Raw genomic sequence first — 27600 nt, forward strand, 5'->3', positions numbered from 1 at the left:
TGGAAAGAAGCGACACAAAAGCAGAGTAAACTAGAATGCTATCTGGCCCTAAACAGAGAATACACAGTGGCAGAATACCTGAGCACCGTGACCGACCCAAAACAAAGACAAATCTTAACTAGGTACAGACTCAGTGAGCACACAGTCTCGCGATGGAGAAAGGCTGTCATAGGCAGACCTGTATCCCGAGAGAAGACAGACTATGCACCCACTGCACACTAAACGAAGTGGAAACCGAGCTACACTTCCTAACCATCTGTCCATTGTACCAAGACATCAGAGACACATACTTCCCACAGATTACAACCACACACGCAGATTTTGAAAACATGACCAAAAACTCCCATATCTGCTGGGCGAAGTACAACAATGTGCAAACACAGCAGCAAGATTTGTGAGTTGCTGTGATAGGAGAAGGACATCAAATGGAACACAACCACACTAAAGACTAATCATTGTGTATATACCTGCATCGAGTGACCGTGGTACATAGAAATTGATCTATTGAAGATTCTGACCTTCAAATGTACATCATTTTTGTTTTGATTGTATTGTTGTATTGTTCTTTCTGCTTTGGCAATGTAAACGTATGTTTTCTCATGCCAATAAAGCCCTTTGAATTGAACTGAATTGAATTGAGTCGTGTTGAGTTGCGTCTCCTCACTTTGTAGTTTGTCCAGGAGTCGGCATCGCGAGGCCGATCCTTTGCCGTCCCACTCCGCCTTGGAGCGCAGGTCCTCTGAATGGCTGCACATCAGATACCTGCAGATCAGACACAACACAGTCAACAAGGAAGTGAAGAACCTAACATCTGTCTAACAGTTGCATAAGGAGAAGCACGGACATTTAGAGCCTTTTATTAACCCATTCTGACCTGAGATCAGATTCATACGAGGTTTCCACTGGACACACGCTGGTCTGATGAACCCATTCTGACCTGAGATCAGATTCATACGAGGTTTCCACTGGACACACGCTGGTCTGATGAACCCATTCTGACCTGAGATCAGATTCTAAAAAATGTCAGTCGTTCTTCGATTTTTCAAAAATAGCAGACCTACAAGCTCGTAGCGCGCCACTCGGTGGCGCGCTATGAGCTTGTAGATCTGCTATTTTTCAATAGCTAAAGCATGACATGATGCTAACACCGAAATGGGTTCCCGTTCAGAATGGGTTAAGGTGCTGAGTATACAAAACGAAATCTTCTGTTTTTTTTGTTGTTTTTTCTTTTGCCCTGAGAGTGTTGTATTGACTCTTTTGTACCTCTGTTTTAATTTTTTCTATTTATTTGGCCACAAGGCCCTTAAATATGTATGTGCACTGTTGTTCCTAAATACAGTTTTTTTTTTATTTCGATGTCTTTTTTATGGTTAAATCACTGTTTTACTTTATTTATTTTACTGTTCAGCAGCGTTTTTTTCCATAGCCACCCTCTTACATTACCTAGACTGCTGGTAGTGACGGGTTATCACATGTCATATGGTGTCCTGTCATTGGCTCATTGATAGCCCATCCTGTATATGAGACATGCCCAAATGCTACCACCCATGACTCTGATGAAGACCGCAAGGTCGAAACGTTAGTCGTTTTGTATACTCAGCACCTTAATAAAAGGCTCTAAATGTCCGTGCTGCTCCAGTCTCTTCTCCTTATGCAACTTTGATGTCCCTGCACCTGTGAAGCACCGGATCAGCCGTTTTAGGCTTGAGGCGCGTTGGTAGACTCCCTTTGTATCTGTCTAACAGTATCGGTACAGTAGACTGTGAGCGCATGGAGTGCTACGTCTACATGAAATGCAGACATGAAATCTAAATTACCGATAAGTTTAGACCTTTAGGTCGTCGAGGCTGTGCTACTGAAGAGGAGGGTTTTCAGACGACGGCCACGAAGACTGGGAGGGAGTTTAGTTTCCGTCAGTGAAAAGGCTCCTGGTGGCGCTATAATAGGACAGGTCTCCACCAGGGCAGGTCAGGTTGTGGCCTCCTGGTGGCGCTATAATAGGACAGGTCTCCACCAGGGCAGGTCAGGTTGTGGCCTCCTGGTGGCGCTATAATAGGACAGGTCTCCACCAGGGCAGGTCAGGTTGTGGCCTCCTGGTGGCGCTATAATAGGACAGGTCTCCACCAGGGCAAATTATTATTTTTTTGTTTTGTTGTGATAATCCTCTCTACTACAGAGTGTGCTGACCATATAAGGAGTTCCTCCCTGTCCCCAGTTAACCCCTGGGGGTCAAAAAACCTTAGGTTTCGTTTTTGACTCTCTATCCTGATTGGACGAAGGCTTAGGTCCCACAGCCAAAAACGAAACCTAAGGTTTTTTGAGTGAAATCACTGAATATACCTTTAAGGTACGGACGAACGGACACACACACACACACACGGACGGAGTGCAAGACATACTCTCTCCCCCCATGCCTTCGGCCTGGTGGAGACAATAAAACATACTCTCTCCCCATAACACACTCTCTCCCCATGCCTTCGGCCTGGTGGAGAGGGACAGCAGCTACATTGACCAAGCGGTTACAGATCAATAACGTGACCGACAGATTGATAAGGCCCGTTAGAGGCTGCTCGACATGCCCAATCCATTCCAGCTAATCAATGAGATAATGAAGTCTGGAGAGTCCCGCTAGCAAAGCATGTTGCAGAGAAACACCGCCGGCATTGATCGGAAACGTTTGCGTCGATTTTTGACAATCGATCGGAACGGCGTTGGAATTGGATAGATGGCTGTGTAAGTGTGCAGATATGGAAGGCAGATATGGAAGGCAACACAGTCAGTTAGGTCAGGCGAGGCAAATTATTAACAGAACGCAGGTCACCTGTGTGTCTCAGAACATTGGATTATGAGAACATTTTCCGAAGGATAATTGGTGGACAAATTGGCCATAAACAAAACCCAGTGATCATCAGGCCAGGGACAGCCGGGCAGATTAACCCATTTAGGACTAAATGAATTAAAAAAATATATTTAAAAAAGTCTTCTAAATCATGACAATTTTCTGAAAAACCTCACGTTTCTATATCAGTGGTTCTCAATATTTTCATGTCAAGGACCCCAAATATTATATGTAATTGGAAGATATAGAGTATAACCATCATTACATGATGATGTGAAAGCAAATCTATTTATAGATGCACCAAGTATCTCTCTCTCTGTGTGTGTGTGTGTGTGTGTGTGTGTGTGTGTGTGTGTAATCTATATTAGACGGCGCTAACTGCTACGTACCCGCTGAGCGTGTGGCTCTATTAGACGGCGCGCTACGCTAACCGCTACGTACCCACTGAGCGTGTGGCTCTATTAGACGGCGCGCTACGCTACGCTAACTGCTACGTACCCACTGAGCGTGTGGCTCTATTAGATGGCGCGCTACGCTACGCTAACCGCTACGCTAACCGCTACGTACCCGCTGAGGACGTGGATGCGGTCTGTGTTGTACTTCAGAGGCGTCAGCTCTCCTCTCAGGACCTGGAGAGCTTCCAGGACCTTCCCGTCCTCCAGATACTCTAGATACTTCTGCTGCAGGAGGAGGAACTTCATACGCTGTGGGAGAGAGAGAGGGGGAGAGAGAGAGAGAGAGAGGGAGAGAGATGGAGAGAGGGAGAGAGAGAGAGAGAGAGAGAGAGGGGGAGAGGGAGAGAGAGGGAGAGAGAGACGGAGAGAGCAGAAAGACCCAGTTAAAACCCATTTAGACAATTCTTAAAAAGGTTATAATAAAAACACTCTTTAGCAATTATTATTATCAGAATTTATCTGCCAAAACCAACAGGACCCTGCTTGGCACTCAGCATCAAAGGGTTGGATTGGGGGGGGTCAGTCCCTGCTTGGCACTCAGCATCAAAGGGTTGGATTGGGGGGGTCAGTCCCTGCTTGGCACTCAGCATCAATGGTTGGATTGGGGGGTCAGTCCCTGCTTGGCACTCAGCATCAATGGGTTGGATTGGGGGGGTCAGTCCCTGCTTGGAACTCAGCATCAATGGTTGGATTGGGGGGTCAGTCCCTGCTTGGCACTCAGCATCAATGGGTTGGATTGGGGGGTCAGTCCCTGCTTGGCACTCAGCATCAATGGGTTGGATTGGGGGGGTCAGTCCCTGCTTGGCACTCAGCATCAATGGGTTGGATTGGGGAGGGGTCAAATCTACTAATCAAATGATTCCTGAGCGCGGCACGGCTGCAGCTCACCGCTCCTTGGCGGACAGACAGACAGAATCATGTTTACAACAAGAGACCCCAAAATGGCTACCTGGTGCTTTGAGCTCCAGTAAGCAATGATGTCTGTCTGTCTGTCTGTCTGTCTGTCCATCCCAAACCTCTTGGTGTTGATTAAAACCCACGACACTGTTATGAGGTTGTGTAGTGTGTGCTACAAGGGAGTCTCATCCTCTCTGACAGAGCAGCTGAATGGAAAGTTTAATATTGTCTCCATCTGAGGACCAGGAGACAGTAACACAAAAACTCCACAAAGCAGCAAAGCCCAGCGCTTACAAGGAGTGTGTGTGCGTTTGTGTGTGTGCGTGTGTGCACGCGCACTGCCAAGAATGATGTCAAGACACGACACAAACATAACAACAGTTCACTGTACATGCCCGGCCTCTCAGAGCAGAGATACAGCCATTTCTGTACATAGTGTTTTGTTTAGCTGCCAGGGGCAGGTGGGCAACCCATAGTGTTTTGTTTAGCTGCCAGGGGCAGGTGGGCAACCCTTAGTGTTTTATTTAGCTGCCGGGGGGCAGGTGGGCAACCCTTAGTGTTTTATTTACCTGCCAGGGGCAGGTGGGCAACCCTTAGTGTTTTATTTACCTGCCAGGGGCAGGTGGGCAACCCTTAGTGTTTTATTTAGCTGCCAGGGGCAGGTGGGTAACCCTTAGTGTTTTATTTACCTGCCAGGGGCAGGTGGGCAACCCTTAGTGTTTTATTTAGCTGCCAGGGGCAGGTGGGCAACCCTTAGTGTTTTATTTAGCTGCCAGGGCCAGGTGGGGCAAGTGGGCAACCCTTAGTGTCAATGCCTAGTCCTCCAACTAGAAGCCACAGCAGGGTTAGTGGGGTTCAGAGGTCAGTGAGGTAATGGTCCTCCAACTGGAAGCCACAGCAGAGGTCAGTGGGGTCAGAGGTCAGAGGGGTCAGCAGCATTCTAGAACCTCCCGGTCCTAACCTCGTCTGCCGTCACTGCAGGCGTCACACAGGGCAGTGCTGTTGCCACGTCCGCTTATTAATAAGCGCATTTGGGCATGATTTTTTTTTTATATATATTTTTTATCCCACGATTTTGTAACCCATTTTTCACCCCTGTGTCAATCATCTAATGTGATCCTGGGCTCTACACACCCTCCACCAACCTAGTCCCCATATATGGGGGACAAGGGGAGAGCAACGGACTTGAACTCATGCTTCCTTCATGCCTGAGTGTCCAAGTTGCTCCTTTACAACCTGACAGGGGGGAGTTTCCCTGGTTGGACGTATAGCGCGTGGAAGGAACACGTTATTCCAACCAGTTCCTTTCCCCTCCATCAGGCGCCCCGGCTGGCCAGGGGGAGGCAGTTTACTGGGCTGATGAGTTGCTTTGCTTGTTTCTCTCGCAAAAAAACAAACAAAAAACAAACAAACAAGCAAACCTGGCAACGGCTCTTACCACAATAGCGTTGGGAGAATGCATCAGCGCTCTGAGTTCGTTGAGATCATTCTCAGCCTGAAACACAACAAAGAGAAGGGAGGGGGGAGATACAACTGGTTAGCTCAGCACTTTCCATGTATGCATGCACACAGGGGGTGTGTGTGTGTGTGTGTGTGTGTGTGTGTGTGTGTGCGTGTGCGTGTGCGTGTGCGTGTGTGAGCGTGTGTGTATTCGCCAACGTTCTCACCGGAGATGGATATGAGCCTTGGCCTGATGTCAATTAATTTAAAAAAAAAAAGACAGTTTTCTGAAATACCCTCATGTTTCTGTATCAAGTGGTGCTCAATATTTCATGTCAAGGACCCCCAAAATTGTATGTAATTGGCCGCCGATCCCACATCTGAAAACATGTTGTTCCAGGGACGGCCCCGTCCCACCTCCCAGAAGCAAAGATTTGAGTTAAAAACGTTCGCTCTGAAAGAATATACATTCAAAGATTTGCGCCACATTTTCGCGATTAAAAAAAACCTAGCAGCTCATAGCGCGGCACCGAGTGCTACAAGCCATGAGCTTGTATTGTATTTCTTTCATAAATAAAGAATCTTTCACAATTCTCTATTATTCAGACCGCAGCCATCTTGCCAGCAAGGTGATACCTATAGGTGACACTTCCCCACAGACAGCCCGTTCATCCACACAGAAAAGTCCTCTCTAATTATATTAAACAACGTCAAAATCACCAACATTGCAGCTGTAGGGAAAGCTTGAATGATCCTCTTTCAGTCTGTAAAGTGTTTGTTTCATAAAAATCCACCGTAGACTTTTATGAGCTACCAAGAAATTCCTTGTGATTTTTTTCTAACTGCTGGAGTTTGGAAGCGCTCGTTGACCATCACTCAACAGCCCAGGCGCACCACCCGTTTAGAATGTGCACATAATGCAGGAGGCAGCAGAAGGTTCCTTTACTGATAACGAGCGCTTCCAAACTCCAACACTTAAAAGAATCACAAGGAATTTCTTGACATGGTGTAGCTCATAAAATGTCTACGGTGGATTTTTATTAAACAAAAACTTCACCGAAGAGGATAATTCAAGCTTTCCCCACAGCTGCAATGTTGGTGATTTTGACGTTGTTTAATATAATTAGAGAGGACATTTCTGTGTGGATGAACGGGCTGTCTGTGGGAAGTGTCACCTATAGGTATCACCTTGCTGGCAAGATGGCAGCGGTCTGACTACGGAGAATAGGAACTGCTCCTGTTGATGATGTCCATGTGTAGTCCAGCCCTATGGAATATAGTGGTCTTACGGCCAAGCTAGACCAGGCAATTTTGCGCGCGTGCGTATGCGTTTACTGCACGCGTTTACTGCGCGTACAGTGCGTTTGGATAGGACCAATATATGTCGATGATACCAGCTACACCAGACGCACGGATACCGCGGGCCATCCTACGCGTGCTCTAAAAATATAGGATCGGTTCTAATTTTTTTTACATGCGTATAATGCCCCCATGCGCGCGTATCTATATATCCTCCCGGAAGGTCCCGCCACAAACCTGCCGCACGTCTGACAGATCGATGTAGCCGGGGCATTTGGGCTTACGCATGCGCGGTCCGCGCGTTTAGAGTAAACGCGCGAGAAAAGCCTGGTGTAGCTTGGCCGTTATTCGCCAGGGATCCTTTTATAACGAGGCCTTCACGACGCAGCCCTGCGATCATTCTAACCCAGTGCTGCTTTGGGGCTTCATCTCTTGTTGGCACTGGGCAAACATGACTAGTGAATAATGCAAAGGGCATCATGCCATGATAAGGACTGTGCCTCTGTTCCACAAGCTAACGCTATGATGACCTTGGGACAATATTTACCATCCCTCTAGAGCCGTGTAGGAAAAACAACAACAATGTTGGTTCGTCTCACTTCAACGCCGGCTAGAGAGGTGCATGGAAGGGATAATGTCTGGCTATAGGCTAGAGAGAGAGGTGCATGACAGTCAGATATGGAAGAGATAATGGGCTGTATTTTGCGTGTCTTAAGTATTCCAGGTCTTATTCCCTAACTTGATTAAACTAAAGACCTGGAGGCGTGACCAATGCCATTTGGCTATTCTGAGTGGCCAAAGAGCATTGATCACGCCCCCAGGTCTTTAGTTTACTCAAGTTAGGGAATAAGACCTGGTACTTAATTAAGACACGCAAAATACAGCCCAGTGTCTGTAGTCTAGAGGTGCCTGACAGTCAGATATGGAAGGCATAATGTCTGTAGTCTAGAGGTGCCTGACAGTCAGATATGGAAGGCATAATGTCTGTAGTCTAGAGGTGCCTGACAGTCAGATATGGAAGGCATAATGTCTGTAGTCTAGAGGTGCCTGACAGTCAGATATGGAAGGCATAATGTCTGTAGTCTAGAGGTGCCCGACAGTCAGATATGGAAGGCATAATGTCTGGCTATATAGTCTACTTGCCAGCCCATAGGGCCCTATTGCGATTGGCTTGGGGTGCATACTTAGTTTAGTTAGACTACTAGTTTATTATTCTTTTTTTATATATTTTTTATCCCACGATTTTGTAACCCATTTTTCACCCCTGTGTCAATCATCTAATGTGATCCTGGGCTCTACACACCCTCCACCAACCTAGTCCCCATATATGGGGGACAAGGGGAGACCAACCTGGTCCCCATATATGGGGGACATGGGAAGACCAACCTAGTCCCCATATATGGGGGACAAGGGGAGACCAACCTAGTCCCCATATATGGGGGACAAGGGGAGACCAGCCTAGTCCCCATATATGGGGGACAAGGGGAGACCAGCCTAGTCCCCATATATGGGGGACAAGGGGAGACCAGCCTAGTCCCCATATATGGGGGACAAGGGGAGAGCAACGGACTTGAACTCATGCTTCCTTCATGCCTGAGTGTCCAAGTTGCTCCTTTACACCTGAGGGGGGAGTAAACTAGACTACTAGACTCCCTCCATGACATGGCTGTATGTTAAGTACAGTACATTTAAGGACACACACACCTTGTCCCACTCTCCCTCCATGACATGGTTGCGGAACTTGGTGGCCGATGGGTGTTCTAGTCTGCAGCCCGACTCCTGCATGAGCAGGTCCACTGTCTGACTACAGAGAGAGAGAGAGAGAGAGAGAGAGATAGAAACACGTTAATCAAAACAAATCCAACATTTTCTCCTGCTTTGTAGATTTTGAAAAGGCATTTGACTCGATTTGGCATGAGGGCCTGCTAAAAAGTGGTGTGGGGGGGAAAACATATGATATTATTAAAACAATGTATCAAAATAATAATAAATGTGCAGTAAAAAATTGGCAACAAAAGAACAGATTTCTTCCACCCAAAGTAGAGGAGTAATATAATGAAGGGCAACAATCTAAGTCCAACCCTGTTCAACATTTATATAAATGAATTGGCAAAAATGGCTGGAGGACTCATCAGCACCTGGCCTTACCCTCGGGGACAAAGGGATTAAATGCTTGCCGTTTGCAGATGATCTGGTGCTGCTGTCCGACTGTAAAGAAGGACTACAGCAGCTCCTAGATCATCTGCAACACTTCTGTCAGACCTGGGCGCTGAAAGTCAATATGAAAAAGACAAAAGTCATGGTTTTCCAGAAACGGTCCAGATGTCAGGGAGGCAGATACCCTTTTTTTACTTGGCTGCACCAACATAGAGAACACACACACACACACACACACACACACACGCTGTGAATGACCTGAGGGAAAAGGCAAGAAGGGCTTTCTATACGATTAGAAAATCTATCAAAATTAACATTCCAATTCGAATTTGGCTGATGATTTTCAAATCAATTATTGAGCCAATTGCCCTGTATGGTAGTGAAGTGTGGGGTCCCCTGGCAAATCAGGAATTTTCTAATTGGGACAAACATCCAATTGAGACTATTCACACAGAATTTTGTAAATATATATTAAAAACTCAAAGAAAAACTCCAAATAATGCATGCAGAGCGGAACTTGGCCAATTTCCTCTCCTAATTAACATCCAGAAAAGAGCATTCAAATTCCATAAGCACCTTCAAAATAGTGACCCCACCTCCTACCATCCTTACAATGCCAAGAGGAGAACATGAGCAGGAGTCCCCTCAGTCTTACCCCCACCACCCCTCCCCTCACTAAAACAACCTCAGTCAGCTGATCCTCAGTCTTACCCCCACCACCCCTCCCCTGACTAAAACAACCTCCACTAACCAAACTATCAAAATGCAACAAGAACATTATATCACATATTGGAAAAACACAACAAAAACCCAAAGTAAATTAGAATGCTATTTGGCCCTCAACCGAGAATACACAGTGGCAAACTACCTGACCACTGTTACTGATCCAAAACTGAGGAAGATGTTGACTATGTACAGACTCGGCGACCACCACCTGGCAATAGAAACAGGCAGACACAGACAGAACTGACACAGACACAGACACACAGACAGAACTGGCTGCCTAGAGAAGACAGACTGTGTTCACTCTGCTCTCAAGGGGAGGTGGAGACGGAACTACACTTTCTGTTACAATGCGACAAGTATAAAGACATCAGAGAATCATTCTTCCCTAAATTTAAAGAAAAATATAAAGAATTTTAATCCACCATTAATAACTCATCACTCCAATATGTTCTGGGAGAACAGTCCAAATGCACAGTTTTGGCAGCAAAATACGCGTGGAGTTGTCATCAACTGAGGGACAGACAGTGGACAGTAGAGACAGGTATATCTGTCTGAGGGACAGACAGTGGACAGTAGAGACAGGTATATCTGTCTGAGGGACAGACAGTGGACAGTAGAGACAGGTATATCTGTCTGAGGGACAGACAGTGGACAGAAGAGACAGGTATATCTGTCTGAGGGACAGACAGTGGACAGTAGAGACAGGTATATCTGTCTGAGGGACAGACAGAGGACAGTAGAGACAGGTATATCTGTCTGACGGACAGACAGTGGACAATAGAGACAGGTATATCTGTCTGAGGGACAGACAGTGGACAATAGAGACAGGTATATCTGTCTGAGGGACAGACAGTGGACAGTAGAGACAGGTATATCTGTCTGAGGGACAGACAGTGGACAGTAGAGACAGGTATATCTGTCTGAACAGGGTCATTAAGTTGCTGTTATGTTTATGTTTGTTAATTTATTTTCATTGTTACTGTATAGTACTTGTTCATTATTGTTGGGACGTTTGTTGACTTTTGTTTTGTTGTATGTACGCTTTGGCAACGTAAAACATATTGTAAACATAAAAGATTACTTCAGAGTGTCAGAGTGACCCCCCCCCCCCCCTGCTGATGACATCACAGTTATACAGGAAGCACCCGCTGATGTCGGCCAATCATTATTGCACACAGTATTAACCCATTCAGGCCAGGGCGGGGAAACCCTTTTGGTGTTTTCGCTCTGAAAGAATATATATATATTATTCAAAGATTTGTGCCACATTTTCACGATTAAAAAAAACAAATAGCAGATCTACAAGCTCATAGCACGGCACGCTATGAGCTTGTAGATCTGCTATTCAAAAGCTAAACTATAACATAATAATGCTTAAAACTAGTGATGCACCGAATATTCGGCAACAGAACATATTCGGCAGAAAATGGCTAAAAATGCATTTTCTGCCTATTCGGTTTCGGTCCGAATAGGCAGAAAATATATCACCGAATAGTGTATGCAATGAATGCATTCAAAAGAGCTGAATACATGTTTTATGGACCCATAATAGTGATTATTATTTAAGTTAAGTTTTGCCAGAACCATTTATTTTGCCATAAATCAGGTATAGCTTTAAGGTACGGCCATGACCGCAATGGTAGGAAAAAAGAGATATAATATTAATCATATTCGGATATTCTGTTTTCGGCCAAGTGTTTCCTATATTCGGTATTCGGTTTCGGCCAAGAATTTACCTTTCGGTGCATCCCTACTTAAAACACAGTGATCAATCTATCAGTGAAACAGTGAAACAGTGTAACAGTGTAACAGTGTAACAGTGTAACAGTGTAACAGTGTAACAGTGTAACAGTGTAACAGTGTAACTGTGTAGACCAGGAGGTGCCCACACTTTTTGGACTTGAGAGCTACTTTCAAAACGGCCAGCTCAACAAGATATACCCACCCAAAAAAAACTAACATCCCATTGCTGAAAATAGTTAAAGGAGAATTCCATCCTAGAATGCTTTCTTATCTTTCTTACGTCCCCACCAAAGAGGTCCAGGTGTTTTTTTGTGCAAAAACTCCTTATTGGCTATTTCCCCTACCATAAGCCCTCAATGAATTGCATTGCATTGAATGGGAATTGAATGGGGCTATATGGGGTGTTGTGCTAATTCGCTTATTTTTCCATCGAAAGAAGTAGTAAAGTGTGCCGCTTGGGATATTATTTACATTATGAAGAGAGGATATATACAAAGACATTATAATTTTGTGCGATGGAAATAAGCGAATTAGCACAACACCCCATAGCCCCATTCAATTCCCATTCAATTCAATGCAATTCATTTAGGGCTTATGGTAGGGGGAACAGCCAATAAGGAGCTTTTGCACAAAAGCTCCTTGGTAGTGGGGACGTAACAACTACAAAGAAAGGTAAGAAAGCCTTTTAGTATGGAATTCCCCTTTAAACAATGTGCTTGAGGGGTCTTTGATAGGCTACATATAAGACAAACGCACATGGACATGCCCCTCCATACCTACAGGAACTAATCACCCCTCCAAAAACATCCTCCACCCGCACCCTCAGATCTGCAAACAAACTCCTATTCCATGTTCCCGATACCAAGCTGCGTGCGCACCATGGGGGACCGGGCCTTTTTCTCAGCAGCACCACGTTTGTGGAATGGCCTCCCCATGGACCTGAGAGTGGACCTATGGAACAGCCTCCCCATGGACCTGAGAGTGCCACAGACTGTGGAATGTTTTAAAACAGGCCTGAAAACCTTCCTGTTCCGGAAGGCCTTTTTGTGCTGAACTGTTTTGCACTGTTTTTGTTAAACCTGTTTTTAACCTTTTATGCTATCGTATGTTTTTAAACCTTGTAGCACTCTGAGATTCCCTGTGAATGAAAAGTGCATTATAAATATTATTTTTTTGGTATTTGACTTTGTAATGCTTGTACACATGATTGTACACGCAACAATTTGAAAACAAAGTATATTGCATTGTGTGTTTGAGCTGACAGGCCCTTTTTGATGTCAATCAATCAAGTCACCTCAGGTCATCTCAAGGGGCAGATATTAAAATTATATATATTTTTAGGGGCATGTCATCGTGATCTACCTGCAAAGCCTTTGTGATCTACTGGTAGATCGTGATCTACCTTTTGGGCACCGCTGGACTGTAGAGTGACCGCGCTTTGGGAAGCAGAGGGTTCCCAGTTGGATCCCCGTGGGCTCCCCCAGAGTTAGTGTTACTGATGTTTACCTACAGTTGTTTACCTGTTGTTGTCACTGTTGGTAGTGGTACACTTAAAAATATAAGCGTGAGGACTGTGAACATAGTCATATTATTCATAATTATATGAATAGGTATTTGGCACAGCCCCCAGAAATGTTGTGTTCAACTTAGCGGTAATTAAAAATGTACACCTATCATTTCACAATCTTCCACCGTAGTCTGGAAAAAAAACCCACCTTTTCAGACTCCATCCATGGCCCGTAGCACTTGCCCTAGCCCCTTAGATAGCACTTTATACAGACTTACAGCATGTTGTGTAGACACTAGTAGCACTAGAACTGCATGTTATTATAGTCATAGCACTTTATAGCATCAAGGGTTGGATTGGGGGGTCAGTCCCTGCGACATACTAGCGTCATGTCCAGGGGGTGTACTTGTACATCAAGCTGCCTCACGCTACAGAAACAGGAGATAGGCTCCTGCCCCTATGGGAAAAAGGAAAGGAAAGGTACTATGTTTACCCAGGGTAACTGGACTAAGGAAAGGAAAGGTACTATGTTTACCCAGGGTAACTGGACTAAGGAAAGGAAAGGTACTATGTTTACCCAGGGTAACTGGACTAAGGAAAGGAAAGGTACTATGTTTACCCTGCAGGGTAACTGGACTAAGGAAAGGAAAGGTACTATGTTTACCCAGGGTAACTGGACTAAAGCTCAAGAACTTGTTTACAGCCAGGCCCTGCTCATAGAACATTTCATGGTAGAGGTTCAATGCCTTGCTCAAAGGGCACTTCAGCGGTGGTAATTTTAACGTGCCGGTCGGACCGGGGATACGAACTATAGCGACCTTCCGATGTCAAGACCGCTCCGCTAACCGTTCGGCCACCGCTGCCTCATGGCTCGGCAAGGCTACTTACTTTATAGTATATATGTATAGTATATATGTATAGTTTCTTTATTTAGATACTCAACTGTTACGTTCTTAGTTTACACAGCGGTGGCCGAACGGTTTGCGGAGCGGTCTTGATATCGGAAGGTCGCTAGTTCGTATCCCCGGACAAGGGGATTGTGATGACAGACAAGGCATTGAACCCCTACCATGAAATGATCTATGAGCAGGGCCTGGCTGTAAACAAGTTCTTGAGCTTAGTCCAGTTACCCTGGGTAAACATGGTACCTTTCCTTTCCTTAGTCCAGTTACCCTGCAGGGTAAACATGGTACCTTTCCTTTCCTTTACGCATGTTTCATGATAACTACTTTTTTTGTTGTATGTATGTGATGTAGTTTTTTTATCTTGCCTAATGGCTCTGGATTAAGAGCTAAATGGCCCTAAATTGTAAATTGTATATTATAATGCATGATTTACTTTTCGGTCAAGAGGGGCATGACCTTTGACCTTTGGGCAAAGCAGAGCATGACCTGTACTCCCCCCCCCCCCCCCCCCGACGGGCAAGTTCTTCTTCTCCGAGGCCGTAGGTAGTGTCGTCAACCCCCTGATCGACAAAGACACGCCACACTGCAGTCGTCATTTTGACTCGGTGGTGCCCCCCTCCCCCTACCACCCCCCCCTCCCATCACACAACAAGGAAGAAAGGGAGGGGGGAGGAGAGAGAGGGGGGGGGGGGTGCTGACACCTCGGCATAATGATGTCATCATCCTCAGGTATCATTAATCGAGTGTCGCAGCAGCAGCACAGCCACAGTGTGTGTGTCAGTACAGCCACAGTGTGTGTCAGCACAGCCACAGTGTGTGTCAGTACAGCCACAGTGTGTGTCAGCACAGCCACAGTGTGTGTCAGTACAGCCACAGTGTGTGTCAGTACAGCCACAGTGTGTGTGTTCTCTCAGCATTATTATCCTGTCTGTCAGCTACCTTCTATTCACGCAGTTCGCATTTCCACATGTGAAACGAAGGGGCGTCCCTTCTGTCCCACACACACACACACACACACACACACACACACCACACACACACACACACACACACACACACACACACAATGCCGTGCATGCATGTATCCTCTCCCTATGTAAACACAGTCAGCAATCTAGGCTCTTTTTCTCTCCCTCTCTCTCTCTCTCTCTTTCTCTTTTCAGACTACAGTGTAATGGCAGCTGTCTTTAGACAAAGCCGGACGTGGGGGGGAGAGAGAGAGAGAGAGAGAGAGAGAGAGAGCGAGGAGTGTGTATAGGAACGTCTGGCTATAGCCACTGGCCAGTGCATAATATCATCAGTCCATTAGCCAGGAGAGAGAGAGAGAGAGAGAGAGAGAGAGAGAGAGCAGCAACAGTCCGTGGCATGCCACTGACCGATGGCGGCTTTTTAAAAAGTACACAACGCCAGAAACATAGTTTGTTTGCAGCAGCAGTGCGCCGTCGAGGCGTTCGGTTCAACTAAGCAGCCGGCGCTAAAAGCTATAATTAGACCCGAGACCCGTCGTTTCTAAATCTATAGCAGCTGGTTTTGGACGACGTGCATTAACCCATTTTGGGACGAGAACTCCTTTTGGTGTTATAGCGTTGTGTTATGCTTTAAAGCTATTGAAAAATAGCAGATCTACAAGCTCGTAGCGCGCCACCGAGTGGCGCGCTACGAGCTTTTAGGTCTGAACGACTGACATAGAAACGTAGCTTTTTCAGAAAACTGTCAGGATGTAGAAGACATTTTTAGAATCTGATCTCAGGTCAGACTGGAAAACTGTCAGGATGTAGAAGACTGTAAGACATTTTTAGAATCTGATCTCAGGTCAGACTGGAAAACTGTCAGGATGTAGAAGACTGTAAGACATTTTTAGAATCTGATCTCAGGTCAAAATGGGTTAAATATCAGTCGCAGTGAAAACTGTATCGCCGGGTCGCCGACAGGGGGAAACGTCTAGGTCCAAACGATGTCGAGTTATGGAGGGCCGAATAATATCGCAATACGGTATAGGTTCTGTGTGCGACCGAGTCAACGACACAATGCTGACACTGCCCCGACACACACACACACACACACTGGACATTAACCCATTTGGACCTGAGGTCGATTCTACAAAATCTAAATCATGACTGTGTTCTGGAGGAAAAAAAACATGTTTCTATATTAGTGGTGCTCACACTATTTCATGTCAAGGACCCCCAGAATGTATATGTAATTGGCCCGTGGACCCCAATCTGAAAATATGTTCCCCCCCCCCCCCCAAGAAGCAAAGATTTGAGTTAAAAACATTCGCTCTGAAAGAACATGATATCCAAAGATTTGCGCAACATTTTTCACGATTTTTCAAATAAAGTAGCAGATCACCAAGCATCGTCAGCGGTGCCTCGCTATACAAGCTTGTAGATCTGCTATTTTTTCCAATAGCTAAAGTATAACTTAATTCTTCAAACACCAAAAGGGGTTCCTGTCCTGAACTGGTTAACAAGAGGAGAGGACACAACGTTTGGGTTGACATTTAATGTCAGGGGGAAAAAAACACACACGTTGCCGTATGAAATGGTGTCATCATATTATGAATTTATGATTGATGCATACATGAATAAATATATACTGTATACAAAAATAAAAGGATTTCTAGCAGGTGACAGCTAACAATAAACCATGCCTGTCTAATAATGTGGAGACTGATTATTTATGTCCATTTGATGTTGTCTCGCAAGGAGGAGGGGGGGGAAAACGGGTTATAAAGTCATCAACTATCAAATGATATCATCAATATTATTGATGATTATGATAAATATGGGAAAAACGAGATTGACCACCAGTCCAGGACACACACAAACAATCGAAGCCGTCAAAACTCTCTTTTCTTTGGGCGACTGTCCTCTGAAATGTTTCATCAACAACAACAACAACAACATCAAAGCGGCATTTTATAGAATGTTATATGCTTCCTGTGCACCTCTATCTAAAGATGATGCAATGAATGCATCCATAATTCCCTATTACAAATCTATAATTAACACAGACACGACGTTTGTTCATATTAATAACGTCCTGTCCTGTCGTGGTTGGATAATAATAAATGGTGAACTGACTGACTGTTACTTGTTCTCCTAATAGGAAAGGTTGTTGTGTTTGCTTTGAACACATGTGTGAAAACCCAGTCCAGTCTGACGGTGTCAAGACATGTAAACTCCCCGAGTCAGTCAGTCAGTGTGCTAATAAAAACATAGCATACATATTTAGGTCATTATATTTCGCCTCCCCCCACCCCCCCACTGGGAGTGTAGATAGATAGATAGATAGATAGATAGATAGATAGATAGATAGATAGATAGATAGATAAGCACAGCGATCATCAGCCGGGGCCAGCCTGTGTTATTGTGCAAGATGGACCCCTTCTTCTCCTTCTTCTTCCAGCCAGCAGAGCAGAGCAGACTCACACTCACACTGTCTGCCTGGCTGGCTGGCTGCTGGCTGGGCTGTAAGAAAAAACCCATCCCCCCATGCATGGTGGTGGTATGTTTGTGTTCTGTCAAACGCACACGTCAACTGCCAGAAAAATAATAGGCTACACCTCGAAAACAGTGTGTGTTTTTTTTATGTGACGTTTACCCCCTAAAACTCGACAGAAAACACATAAACAACTACTTTTTGGTTGTGTCTGTCTTGTGTGAAGCTTTAACTAGGGTTCTTCTATAACTAACCCTGAACCCCCAAGCAGCTGATCATCATCATCATCATCAACAACAACAGTAACTTACTTCAGGCCCAGGCCGTGGAGATGTTGTCCTATCAGCCGGATCACGTCCTCCTCCGACTGGGACAGACGTTTCTGCTTCTTCTTCTTCTTCAGCGAGGAGCCGGAGGCGCCGCCGCTGGAGGAAGAGCCGCCCTGCCCCGGCCCCGCCGACGCCGACGCCGCTGCCTCGTCCTCCGGGGCCGAGGAGGAGGGCGAGGAGCCCGGCGGAGCAGCGGCACCAGCCCCCCCTCCTCCGGTGGTTGTCGATGCAACAGCTCCGTTGCTGGTGATAGTCCCGTTGTTTGTGCTGCTGGTGGTGGTGGTGGTCGTGAGGAGTCCGTTTGAGGAGTGAGTCCCACCGGCCACCGAGGAGGAGGAGGAGGAGGAGGACGAGGACTCCCCGTTCTGTGCGCTGCTGTTCGGGCAGGACGGCTCCTCCTCCGCCGAGGCCGCCGAGGCCGCTGCCGGGTCCGGCTGGTCCTGCTGCCCCGCCGCCGCCGCCGCCGCCGCTGCCACCGCCGCTGCCCCGTTCGACTGCATGCTGCTGCTCACCACGCTCCGGCTGCTGAAGTGGATGGCGGCGGAGGAGGCCGGAGGAGAATGTAAAGAAGACGACGGAGGAGGAGGCGGCGGCGGTGGAGGAGGAGAAGTGGCGGCGACACTAGCAGCAGCAGCGGCGGCGGCAGCGGCGGCGAGTCCCAGGAAAACAGCTCCTCCGCCGTCGGTCGATGATGTGGATGATGAGGAGGAGGAATTGGGGCCTGTCGTCGTCGTCGAAGCCCCGGGCTCTCCTGCTCCCTCCGCCGCCGAGGCTCGGTGCTTCTTCCGCGGGGGCGGCGACGCTCCGCCGGTGTCCGAGTCGGAGGAGCTGGAGGAAGCGGCGGAGGCCAGAGTGTCCTCGCCGAGAGCGGCCGTGGTTTCGAGGCCCTGCCGGCGGAGGCGAAGCTCCGGGCGGGGTGGGGGACTTGTTGGGGGGAACCGGGAGGGACTTTTTGTCAGGGGGCTCCCCTGGATGAAGGGACGGTGGTGGTGCTTCTTCCCCGGGCCTGGGAGAGGACGGGCCGGGAAGGGACGGTTGTTCTGCACGGAGAGAGAACCAGAGGCTTGTGTTCACCGTCTCCTCAGTGTTGTTGTTGTTCAGAACGGAACAGCTGCTGCAGCCCTAATGGAGGAGTCCCCACCGCGCCGTAAGTCTCGCGTTGCCAGACTGTTGTTGCTGCCTCCTCCGCGATTAGTTTGTCTGGAGGTAACGCGAGACTAACCGCGCCGTGACGTCACCGGAAAGTCCTACACTACCATGCTTCCGGGTGGTGGTGGACCTTTTCTTTTTCTTTTAACTTTTATTGACGAGAAATAGGCTTATTGTTTATTGTTTATTGTTTATAAGGATCCCCATTAGCTTTTGCCTTGACAAAAGCTAGTCTTCCTGGGGTCCGACACAGACAAAACATTTAACATTTAAAACACTAACTCAAAATAAAACATAGGATAAATAAAAAACATCGATTAAAGTATTGATTAAAGTATTTATTATTTAACAGTTTGCAGAATTACAGTAGCCTACCACTCAATAAAAACTGGAGGAAATATATTTGACAAACAGACGAATAATGAATAATAAACAATATGCATCAATGGAGGTTGGAAATAATACATTCCAAGTTGAAATGGGAAAGGTTTGGTAAAGCTTTAGCGCTTTTTTTGTTTGTGAATAAATAATTTATAGCATGTAAAATTTAAAAATAAATCCAAACGCACCATCTTCTGCATTACTGTAATAAAAAATAAAATAAAAACAAAGGCATGCAACTTGATGCAAGTGAATCTAAATAGCAGGTCTGGTAGCTCACAAAGTACAAACTATAGCCTACATTAATCCAAGTTGACTATACTATAGCCTACTTACTATACTATACTATAGCCTACTATAGCCTACTATAATTAGTCTAAATTATAAATTATTTTGTTTGATCAATTATACATTTACAGTGTACAAAAAAAAACATTTTAATTAACTATCTATCACCCAATGAACAAACTATAATATCTAATAAATATCCAGGGGTTATATATATCCGTACAAATGTGTCCGTGGCAAAGACTTGTCTGTTGGCACAACATAAATTTATGTTTTACAAGAAACATTGCGTCGGAAACCACATGAGTTTTTATTTCAACAAGAAACATGACTGGCATTCACACAGTTTAACTGTCACATTGTTCATGTACTGCTCTCTAGGTTGATAAAAGAGTCAATAGTGACATCTAGTGGACATTCAGGGGAAACCATCCTTAAAGTTACAGTATAAGGAAGAATCCTAGGGCAACTAGTTAGTAGTTTGCGTTTGTACATGGATTTCATTATTATTAATGTTTCTGATTGTATGTTCCAGCCACAGTTACTTTGAGTCTATATATGGGGCAATGAGTGTTTGTATTTCAAGTTTAATGCAAAATCCACACTAAATATATGTCTGAATATGTCTACTGTTTTCTGGCAAGTCAGTTAATAACAAAAAAAACATTGCATGGATGCACCTGGGACGTATCCTCACCTCAGTGATGTATCCTGAGGTCAACAGGGTTTCGGGTCTCTCAACATCATACCCCTCACTCAGGCGACCCAGCCGGGAGTGATCAAGTCCCGACTTACGTCCCAGTAGCTATACCCTCAATAAGTCCCACTAGGGAAAAACCAGGGGCACACAATCCGTTGGAACTACTCCAGAACTACTCTGCCAGGGCTGGGAGGTACACTTCTGGCACATGGAGGCACTAGGCTCTGTGGGTTGTCTCCTGGCCGGGCCCCTCCTACGTCTCACCAGGTCCACACCTGCTCTCACCAGGAGTAGAGAGAGGACCTGTGCCAGACAGTTCAGTCAGGAGTGGTGGGCAATGGTTCCGCAGGGTCATGGTGCTGCGGTTCCGCTTGCTGCTTGCATGGTCCTCCCAAAGGCCTCACGAGGGTTGTTGGGCTTCCTCCTCACAGAGGACACAGGCTGGGGTACTAACCCATACTGCTCACCTCCTCACGGAGGACACAGGCTGGGGCGCTGCCGCTGACCCACACTGCTCACCTCCTCACGGAGGACACAGGCTGGGGTGCTAACCCATACTGCTCACCTCCTCACAGAGGACACAGGCTGGGGTGCTAACCCACACTGCTCACCTCCTCACAGAGGACACAGGCTGGAGTGCTAACCCATACTGCTCACCTCCTCACGGAGGACACAGGCTGGGGCGCTAACCCATACTGCTCACCCGGGTGCCGTCTACATTCCGGCTGTCACCCGTCTGAATATGTTAAAAAGACACTTTGTCCTTGACTGAACATTGTTGAATCATCTTTTAAAAACTAGTAAATTATTTTTAGCAGGTGGTGAATATGAAGTTATGCCAAAGTCCTCTGTTGACACCAAAGTCTTTGCCTGGTAAATGCCCTGCAAAATCACATTAAAAAGAGTCTTAGCTATATAGCTATGATTATATACTGTAGATAGAGGGATGACATCAAGTGAATTAGTTTGACTCACGATATAAAGATTTACAATAAAACATCTTTCCTGCATATTAGTCGTAAATATTAACTCTGTGTAACATTCAAATGATCAGGCAAGAATTCAAAGTTCACATCAAGTTTAATTCACATTAAACAATACAGAACATTAACATTAATCTTCTCTTCTAGGGGACAGGGGTCCCTGGCACAAAATATTTTAAGATGTTAGTGTTTTTTATGTCCAATGTATTAAAGTTAACATAACTATGATTTGAAATTTAAAAAAGTTACTTTTCAAAATATTCAGGATTTCAATTCAAATATAGCAAAAATAGCCGATCTACAAGCTCAAAGTGTATTTTTGCTCCAAACTGTATGCAATGTGGCCCTCTGGAGTGAGTGTGGGAAATGTAGTGGCCCTCTCCATCGTCAAAGTTGCCCACCCCTGCCATAGATAGATCTTTATTGTCATTGTAACATGTAACAAAAAGGATCATCATCATCATCATCATCATGTCTAACTGTATTTTTACAGTAACATCTTCAGACGGACAGCATCATCAAAAGTGGTAAAGTATGGAAAGAGTGTTTGGGGGAAGGTGTGTATGTGTCCGTGTCGGGGTCAGAGAAGGACAGCTTTCCTTCGTCCCAGTCCAGCTGGGCTCTGATAATAACCTCACACTCCAGAACGGTCCCTTAATTACCTCTGTATTTCCGAGGGTACGTCTGCGCTATCATGCCCAGCCTCCAGCACGTCTTGTCCCCGAACCTCCACGTCCCAGCTGTGAGTCCCAGAGTCGAGGCCCTCAGAACCCAGGAGGAGGACCATGGGCACGGAGTCGAGGCCCTCAGAACCCAGGAGGAGGACCATGGGCACGGAGTCGAGGCCCTCAGAACCCAGGAGGACCATGGGCACGGAGTCGAGGCCCTCAGAACCCAGGAGGACCATGGGCACGGAGTCGAGGCCCTCAGAACCCAGGAGGAGGACCATGGGCACGGAGTCGAGGCCCTCAGAAGAACCCAGGAGGACCATGGGCAAGGAGTCAAGCCTCCATGGGTTATACGGGAGGTTCAAGACTAAACGCTAAAACATTCCAGCGGGGACTAAAACTGAATCAAAACTGTCCAAGAGACCAGGACTAAAACGAAAAAAACAACATGTGTTAAAATGTATTTTATTAGCAGTTGCAATCACACTCTATGTACATTCTATGTTAAAACGTTTTCTGTATTTATTATTATTATTATCATCGTCACATTGTGTCGTACTGCAGTGGTTCCCAAACCTTTCCATCTCAAGGACCCCCAAAGTGACACTAATTAGCCCCACGGACCCCCCATTAGAAAAGATATGCCAGGGACCCCATAAGAGAAGACCCCCAGGGACCCTCCATAAGAGAAGACCCCCAGGGACCCCCATAAGAGAAGACCCCCAGGGACCCCCCCATAAGAGAAGACCCCCAGGGACCTCCCCATAAGAGAAGACCCCCAGGGACCCCCCCATAAGAGAAGACCCCCAGGGACCCCCATAAGAGAAGACCCCCAGGGACCCCCATAAGAGAAGACCCCCAGGGACCCTCCATAAGAGAAGACCCCCAGGGACCTCCCCATAAGAGAAGACCCCCAGGGACCTCCCCATAAGAGAAGACCCCCAGGGACCCTCCATAAGAGAAGACCCCCAGGGACCCCCCCATAAGAGAAGATTTTTACGGCTCTAGCAGTGATTCTCAACCCGTTTGATTTCAAGGACCCCCCAGTTTGACATGCATTAGTCTACGGACCCCCATTTAATGGCATTTCTATCCCTGGGACCCCCCCCAATTTATATTATTGTAAAATCAAAGTCAATTTAACTCTGAGAGTGTACATTTGTACTCTGAGTTACAGACCCATAGGTGTCCATTTTGGTTCCAAACTGTCATTTAGCTGGGGACCCCCTTGGAACTCCCTCAGGGACCCCTGGAGGGTCCCCGGACCCCACTTTGGGAACCACCGTCATACTGCATACAATTTACAATTTAGGCATTTAGCAGACTTGTACATGTATGCATACATACATGTACATTCTATGCACAGAGCAGAGGCACAATGTGGACCTAGAAAACTATGGACAGCAGCTTCAGGGTGTCCAGATGATGTCCCCCCCCCCCCCCCCCCTCTGAATGGGACAGTCCCCCATGTCCAATACTTTTAACTGAGACCCTGTCTGTCCCACATTGTGACTGACAGACATCAGTGTTCACATTGAGACCCTGTCTGTCCCACATTGTGACTGACAGGCGTCAGTGTTCACATTGAGACCCTGTCTGTCCCACATTGTGACTGACAGGCGTCAGTGTTCACATTGAGACCCTGTCTGTCCCACATTGTGACTGACAGGCGTCAGTGTTCACATTGAGACCCTGTCTGTCCCACATTGTGACTGACAGGCGTCAGTGTTCACATCGAGACCCTGTCTGTCCCACATTGTGACTGACAGGCGTCAGTGTTCACATCGAGACCCTGTCTGTCCCACATTGTGACTGACAGGCGTCAGTGTTCACATCGAGACCCTGTCTGTCCCACATTGTGACTGACAGGCATCAGTGTTCACATCGAGACCCTGTCTGTCCCACATTGTGACTGACAGGCATCAGTGTTCACATCGAGACCCTGTCTGTCCCACATTGTGACTGACAGGCATCAGTGTTCACACTGAGACCCTGTCTGTCCCACATTGTGACTGACAGGCGTCAGTGTTCACATTGAGACCCTGTCTGTCCCACATTGTGACTGACAGGCATCAGTGTTCACATCGAGACCCTGTCTGTCCCACATTGTGACTGACAGGCATCAGTGTTCACATCGAGACCCTGTCTGTCCCACATTGTGACTGACAGGCATCAGTGTTCACACTGAGACCCTGTCTGTCCCACATTGTGACTGACAGGCGTCAGTGTTCACATTGAGACCCTGTCTGTCCCACATTGTGACTGACAGGGCATCAGTGACCAACATTAGGATTTTAAAACAAAATGCTAGACACCAGAGATATTTTAATAACAAAATGATAGGCAGCTACATCAGATCTAACCGTCTTCTAGCACACTGCGGCTACATCGCGGGGCGCTAGCCTGCGGCTACATCGCGGGGCGCTAGCCTGCGGCTACATCGCGGGGCGCCACGGCTACATCAGAGAGAAGAGGCGCGGGCGGAACGCCCAACGGTTGCATAGCTTGTGAAACGAGCGACTGGACGAATACTAGTCCGCTAGTCCAGAAATGATGATGTCGTTTAACCTCCAACTAATTAAACTTCAAGTAGTCCAGTAGTAATTATGTAATTTAAACTCCAACTAATTAAACTTCAAGTAGTCCAGTAGTAATTATGTAATTTAAACTCCAACTAATTCAACTTCAAGTAGTCCAGTAGTAATTATGTAATTTAACCTACAACTATAATTAAACTTCAAGTAGTCCAGTAGTAATTATGTAATTTAACCTCCAACTAATTAAACTTCAAGTAGTCCAGTATTAATTATGTAATTTAACCTCCAACTAATTCAACTTCAAGTAGTCCAGTAGTAATTATGTAATTTAACCTCCAACTAATTAAACTTCAAGTAGTCCAGTAGTAATTATGTAATTTAAACTCCAACTATAATTAAACTTCAAGTAGTCCAGTAGTAATTATGTAATTTAAACTCCAACTATAATTAAACTTCAAGTAGTCCAGTAGTAATTATGTAATTTAAACTCCAACTATAATTAAACTTCAAGTAGTCCAGTAGTAATTATGTAATTTAACCTCCAACTATAATTAAACTTCAAGTAGTCCAGTAGTAATTATGTAATTTAAACCCCAACTATAATTAAACTTCAAGTAGTCCAGTAGTAATTATGTAATTTAAACTCCAACTATAATTAAACTACAAGTAGTCCAGTAGTAATTATGTAATTTAACCTCCAACTATAATTAAACTTCAAGTAGTCCAGTAGTAATTATGTAATTTAACCTCCAACTAATTAAACTTCAAGTAGTCCAGTAGTAATTATGTAATTTAACCTCCAACTATAATTAAACTTCAAGTAGTCCAGTAATAATTATGTAATTTAACAAACAAAACGCACATGGCAATAAGACCATCGGTGAAGAATAATAATAATAAGCAACACAGAGTGAATCGTCACACTATAAAGTTTCTTTGCGTTGGTCCGTTTCTAGTCTTTAGTTTTTCTTTTTTTTGTAATAGCAAGTTGTTAGTGCAAGACTTGAGAGACCCTGTTAGACACCTTCTACAGCATGGAGGAAAGCACGGAGCCCCGGAGTTGGCCGGTAGTAGTGGACCGGAGTTTGTATAGGTCTGTCTGCTACTTTTGAAAAACCTTTTAAAAATGTTAGCCGCAAATCTTTGAATATATATTTTCTTTCTTTCAGAGCAAATATGTTTTGCTCCGAAAGGGGACAAGATACTTTCAGATGAGGCTTCGGTGGTCAATTACATGTATTTTTGGGGGTGCTCGACTTGACAATGTTTGAGAACGACTGACATAATTATAGAAACATGAGGTTTATCAGAAAAAGGATTTAGAAGACATTTTGTATTATAATCGTCCTCACGTCTAAATGGGTTAAAACGAGATATCTCGTTTCTCTCTCTCTCTCTCTCTCTCTCTCTCTCTCTCTCTCTCTCTCTCTCTCTCTCTCTCTCTGGCCACTCCGGAGATCCGTGGGAAAGCCTCCGTTTCTGTTTTTTTTTTTTTATAGAAAACTAAATCAGAGCATTTTGTAACTTTTGTAACTAAACTATATTAGAACTGTAATCAAGGGGTTTAAAGATTAATTTGTATGTTCATTGTTTGTCTAAAAAATTATAATGATACAAAACTACACATTCCATGCCTTAGACATTGGGGAGGAGAGGAGAGGAGAGGAGGGGAGAGGAGAGGAGACCCCGCCCAAAGTGGGCGGGGTCACAAAGGGGGCGGGGGTACACATGGGGCGGGGTCACAAAGGGGGCGGGGGTCACAAAGGGGGCGGGGTCACAAATGTCCCAAAACGAGCGGAGCGTTTGTTCCCGTTGGCTGGCTGGTTCTTCCCGACGCGGCAATCTGAATTCTGATTGGCTCGCAGAGACAGAGGAGGAGGAAGAGGAGGAGGAGGAGGCGGAGCTACCGTCCTACACAGAGAGGTGGGGAGGAAAAGATGGAGCGGAGCGGAGGAGAGGAACGGAGGGGAGTGGGATGAAGGAAGGACGGGTGGAGAGAGACGTTTTAGATCCATTTAGAACCCGAGAACACATTCTACGTTTCTGTGTCAGTCGTTCTCAAACATTTTCATGTCAAGGACCCCCAAAATTATATGTATTTGGCCGCCGACGCCCATCTGAAAATATGTTGTTCCAGGGACCCCCAGTGACCGTACATATTTCGTATTTCTGAGGGGCACTAGCCCCTCCTATATACAGGTTTAAGGTTTGTTTTTAGTTCAATGTTTGTTTTTAAAACTCATTTTAAAACATTGACAATGAATGGAACATTTACGTCATCTTGTCCCCTAAACACACAAACATTAATAAATGTCATTTGTTGTTTTGACACCGTTTTGTTTTACATCACCACGACATCACCTATAATCAACATGAGTTAGACTTTAATATATTAGCGCCCCTCACTTCACACAGGTGTGATTTTTTTGTATTCCTACATGTCTCTATATTCGTGACCAGATTTGACTGAGAGCCTGCCATCGGGCAGGGTCTGTGCTTGAAATGTACTGTAATTCTGCAAACTGTTGATACATATTTCAATCAATCAATCAATCAATCAATCAATCAATCAATCAATCAATCAAGCAAGCAAGCCAGCCTACAAGGACCTCAACAATTATTTATTTGGCCGCCGACCCCCATCTGAAAATGTGTTGCTCTCATTGGCTACTCACATTGCTGGCCGGGGCTCTCATAGGCTACTCACATTGCTGGCTGGGGCTCTCATTGGCTACTCACATTGCTGGCTGGGGCTCTCATTGGCTACTCACATTGCTGGCTGGGGCTCTCATTGGCTACTCACATTGCTGGCTGGGGCTCTCATTGGCTATACTCACATTGCTGGCTGGGGCTCTCATTGGCTATACTCACATTGCTGGGCGGGGTCCGAGTCTGTGGTCATCTTGACGTAGTTGGTCGGCAGCAGGCCCGTCACGCCCCCGGCCTCCCCTTTCCACCAATCAGGGTTGGACTTGTCCAGGACGCTGATCAGCTGACCCTTGGCGAAGCTCAGCTCGTCCTGATTGGCCGCCGTGTAGTCGTACATGGCGATGACCTGGCACACTGCAATGCATCATGGGAAATGGAGTTTAATGACCTGGCCACACTGCAAGGCATGATGGGAAATGGAGTTTAATGACCTGGCCACACTGC

General features: G+C 45.9%; 2 protein-coding genes across 2 annotated transcripts in view; both read right to left on the reverse strand.

Annotated features, from left to right (window-relative positions):
* LOC308334721 (WD repeat-containing protein 26-like) overlaps positions 1-18375 on the reverse strand; it is a gene marked incomplete at its 3' end in the record, with an annotated part of 35197 nt that extends 16822 nt beyond the window's left edge. Inside the window, exons 1-5 of the mRNA XM_080791525.1 lie at positions 17724-18375; positions 8635-8734; positions 5630-5686; positions 3407-3543; positions 665-762 (exon numbers count right to left, since the gene is read on the reverse strand). Of these exons, the coding sequence (XP_080647651.1) occupies positions 665-762; positions 3407-3543; positions 5630-5686; positions 8635-8734; positions 17724-18241 (910 nt within the window). The 5' untranslated portion in view covers positions 18242-18375. The remainder of the gene's footprint in view (positions 1-664; positions 763-3406; positions 3544-5629; positions 5687-8634; positions 8735-17723) is intronic.
* Positions 18376-26204: 7829 nt separating this feature from the next.
* LOC308334723 (intersectin-2-like) overlaps positions 26205-27600 on the reverse strand; it is a gene marked incomplete at both ends in the record, with an annotated part of 25657 nt that continues 24261 nt past the window's right edge. Inside the window, 2 exons of the mRNA XM_080791527.1 lie at positions 26205-26350; positions 27319-27510. Coding sequence (XP_080647653.1) covers positions 26205-26350; positions 27319-27510 — 338 coding nt within the window. The remainder of the gene's footprint in view (positions 26351-27318; positions 27511-27600) is intronic.

Source organism: Protomyctophum bolini, assembly GCF_963924005.1.
Source record: "Protomyctophum bolini genome assembly, chromosome: 19".
Taxonomy (NCBI): domain Eukaryota; kingdom Metazoa; phylum Chordata; class Actinopteri; order Myctophiformes; family Myctophidae; genus Protomyctophum; species Protomyctophum bolini.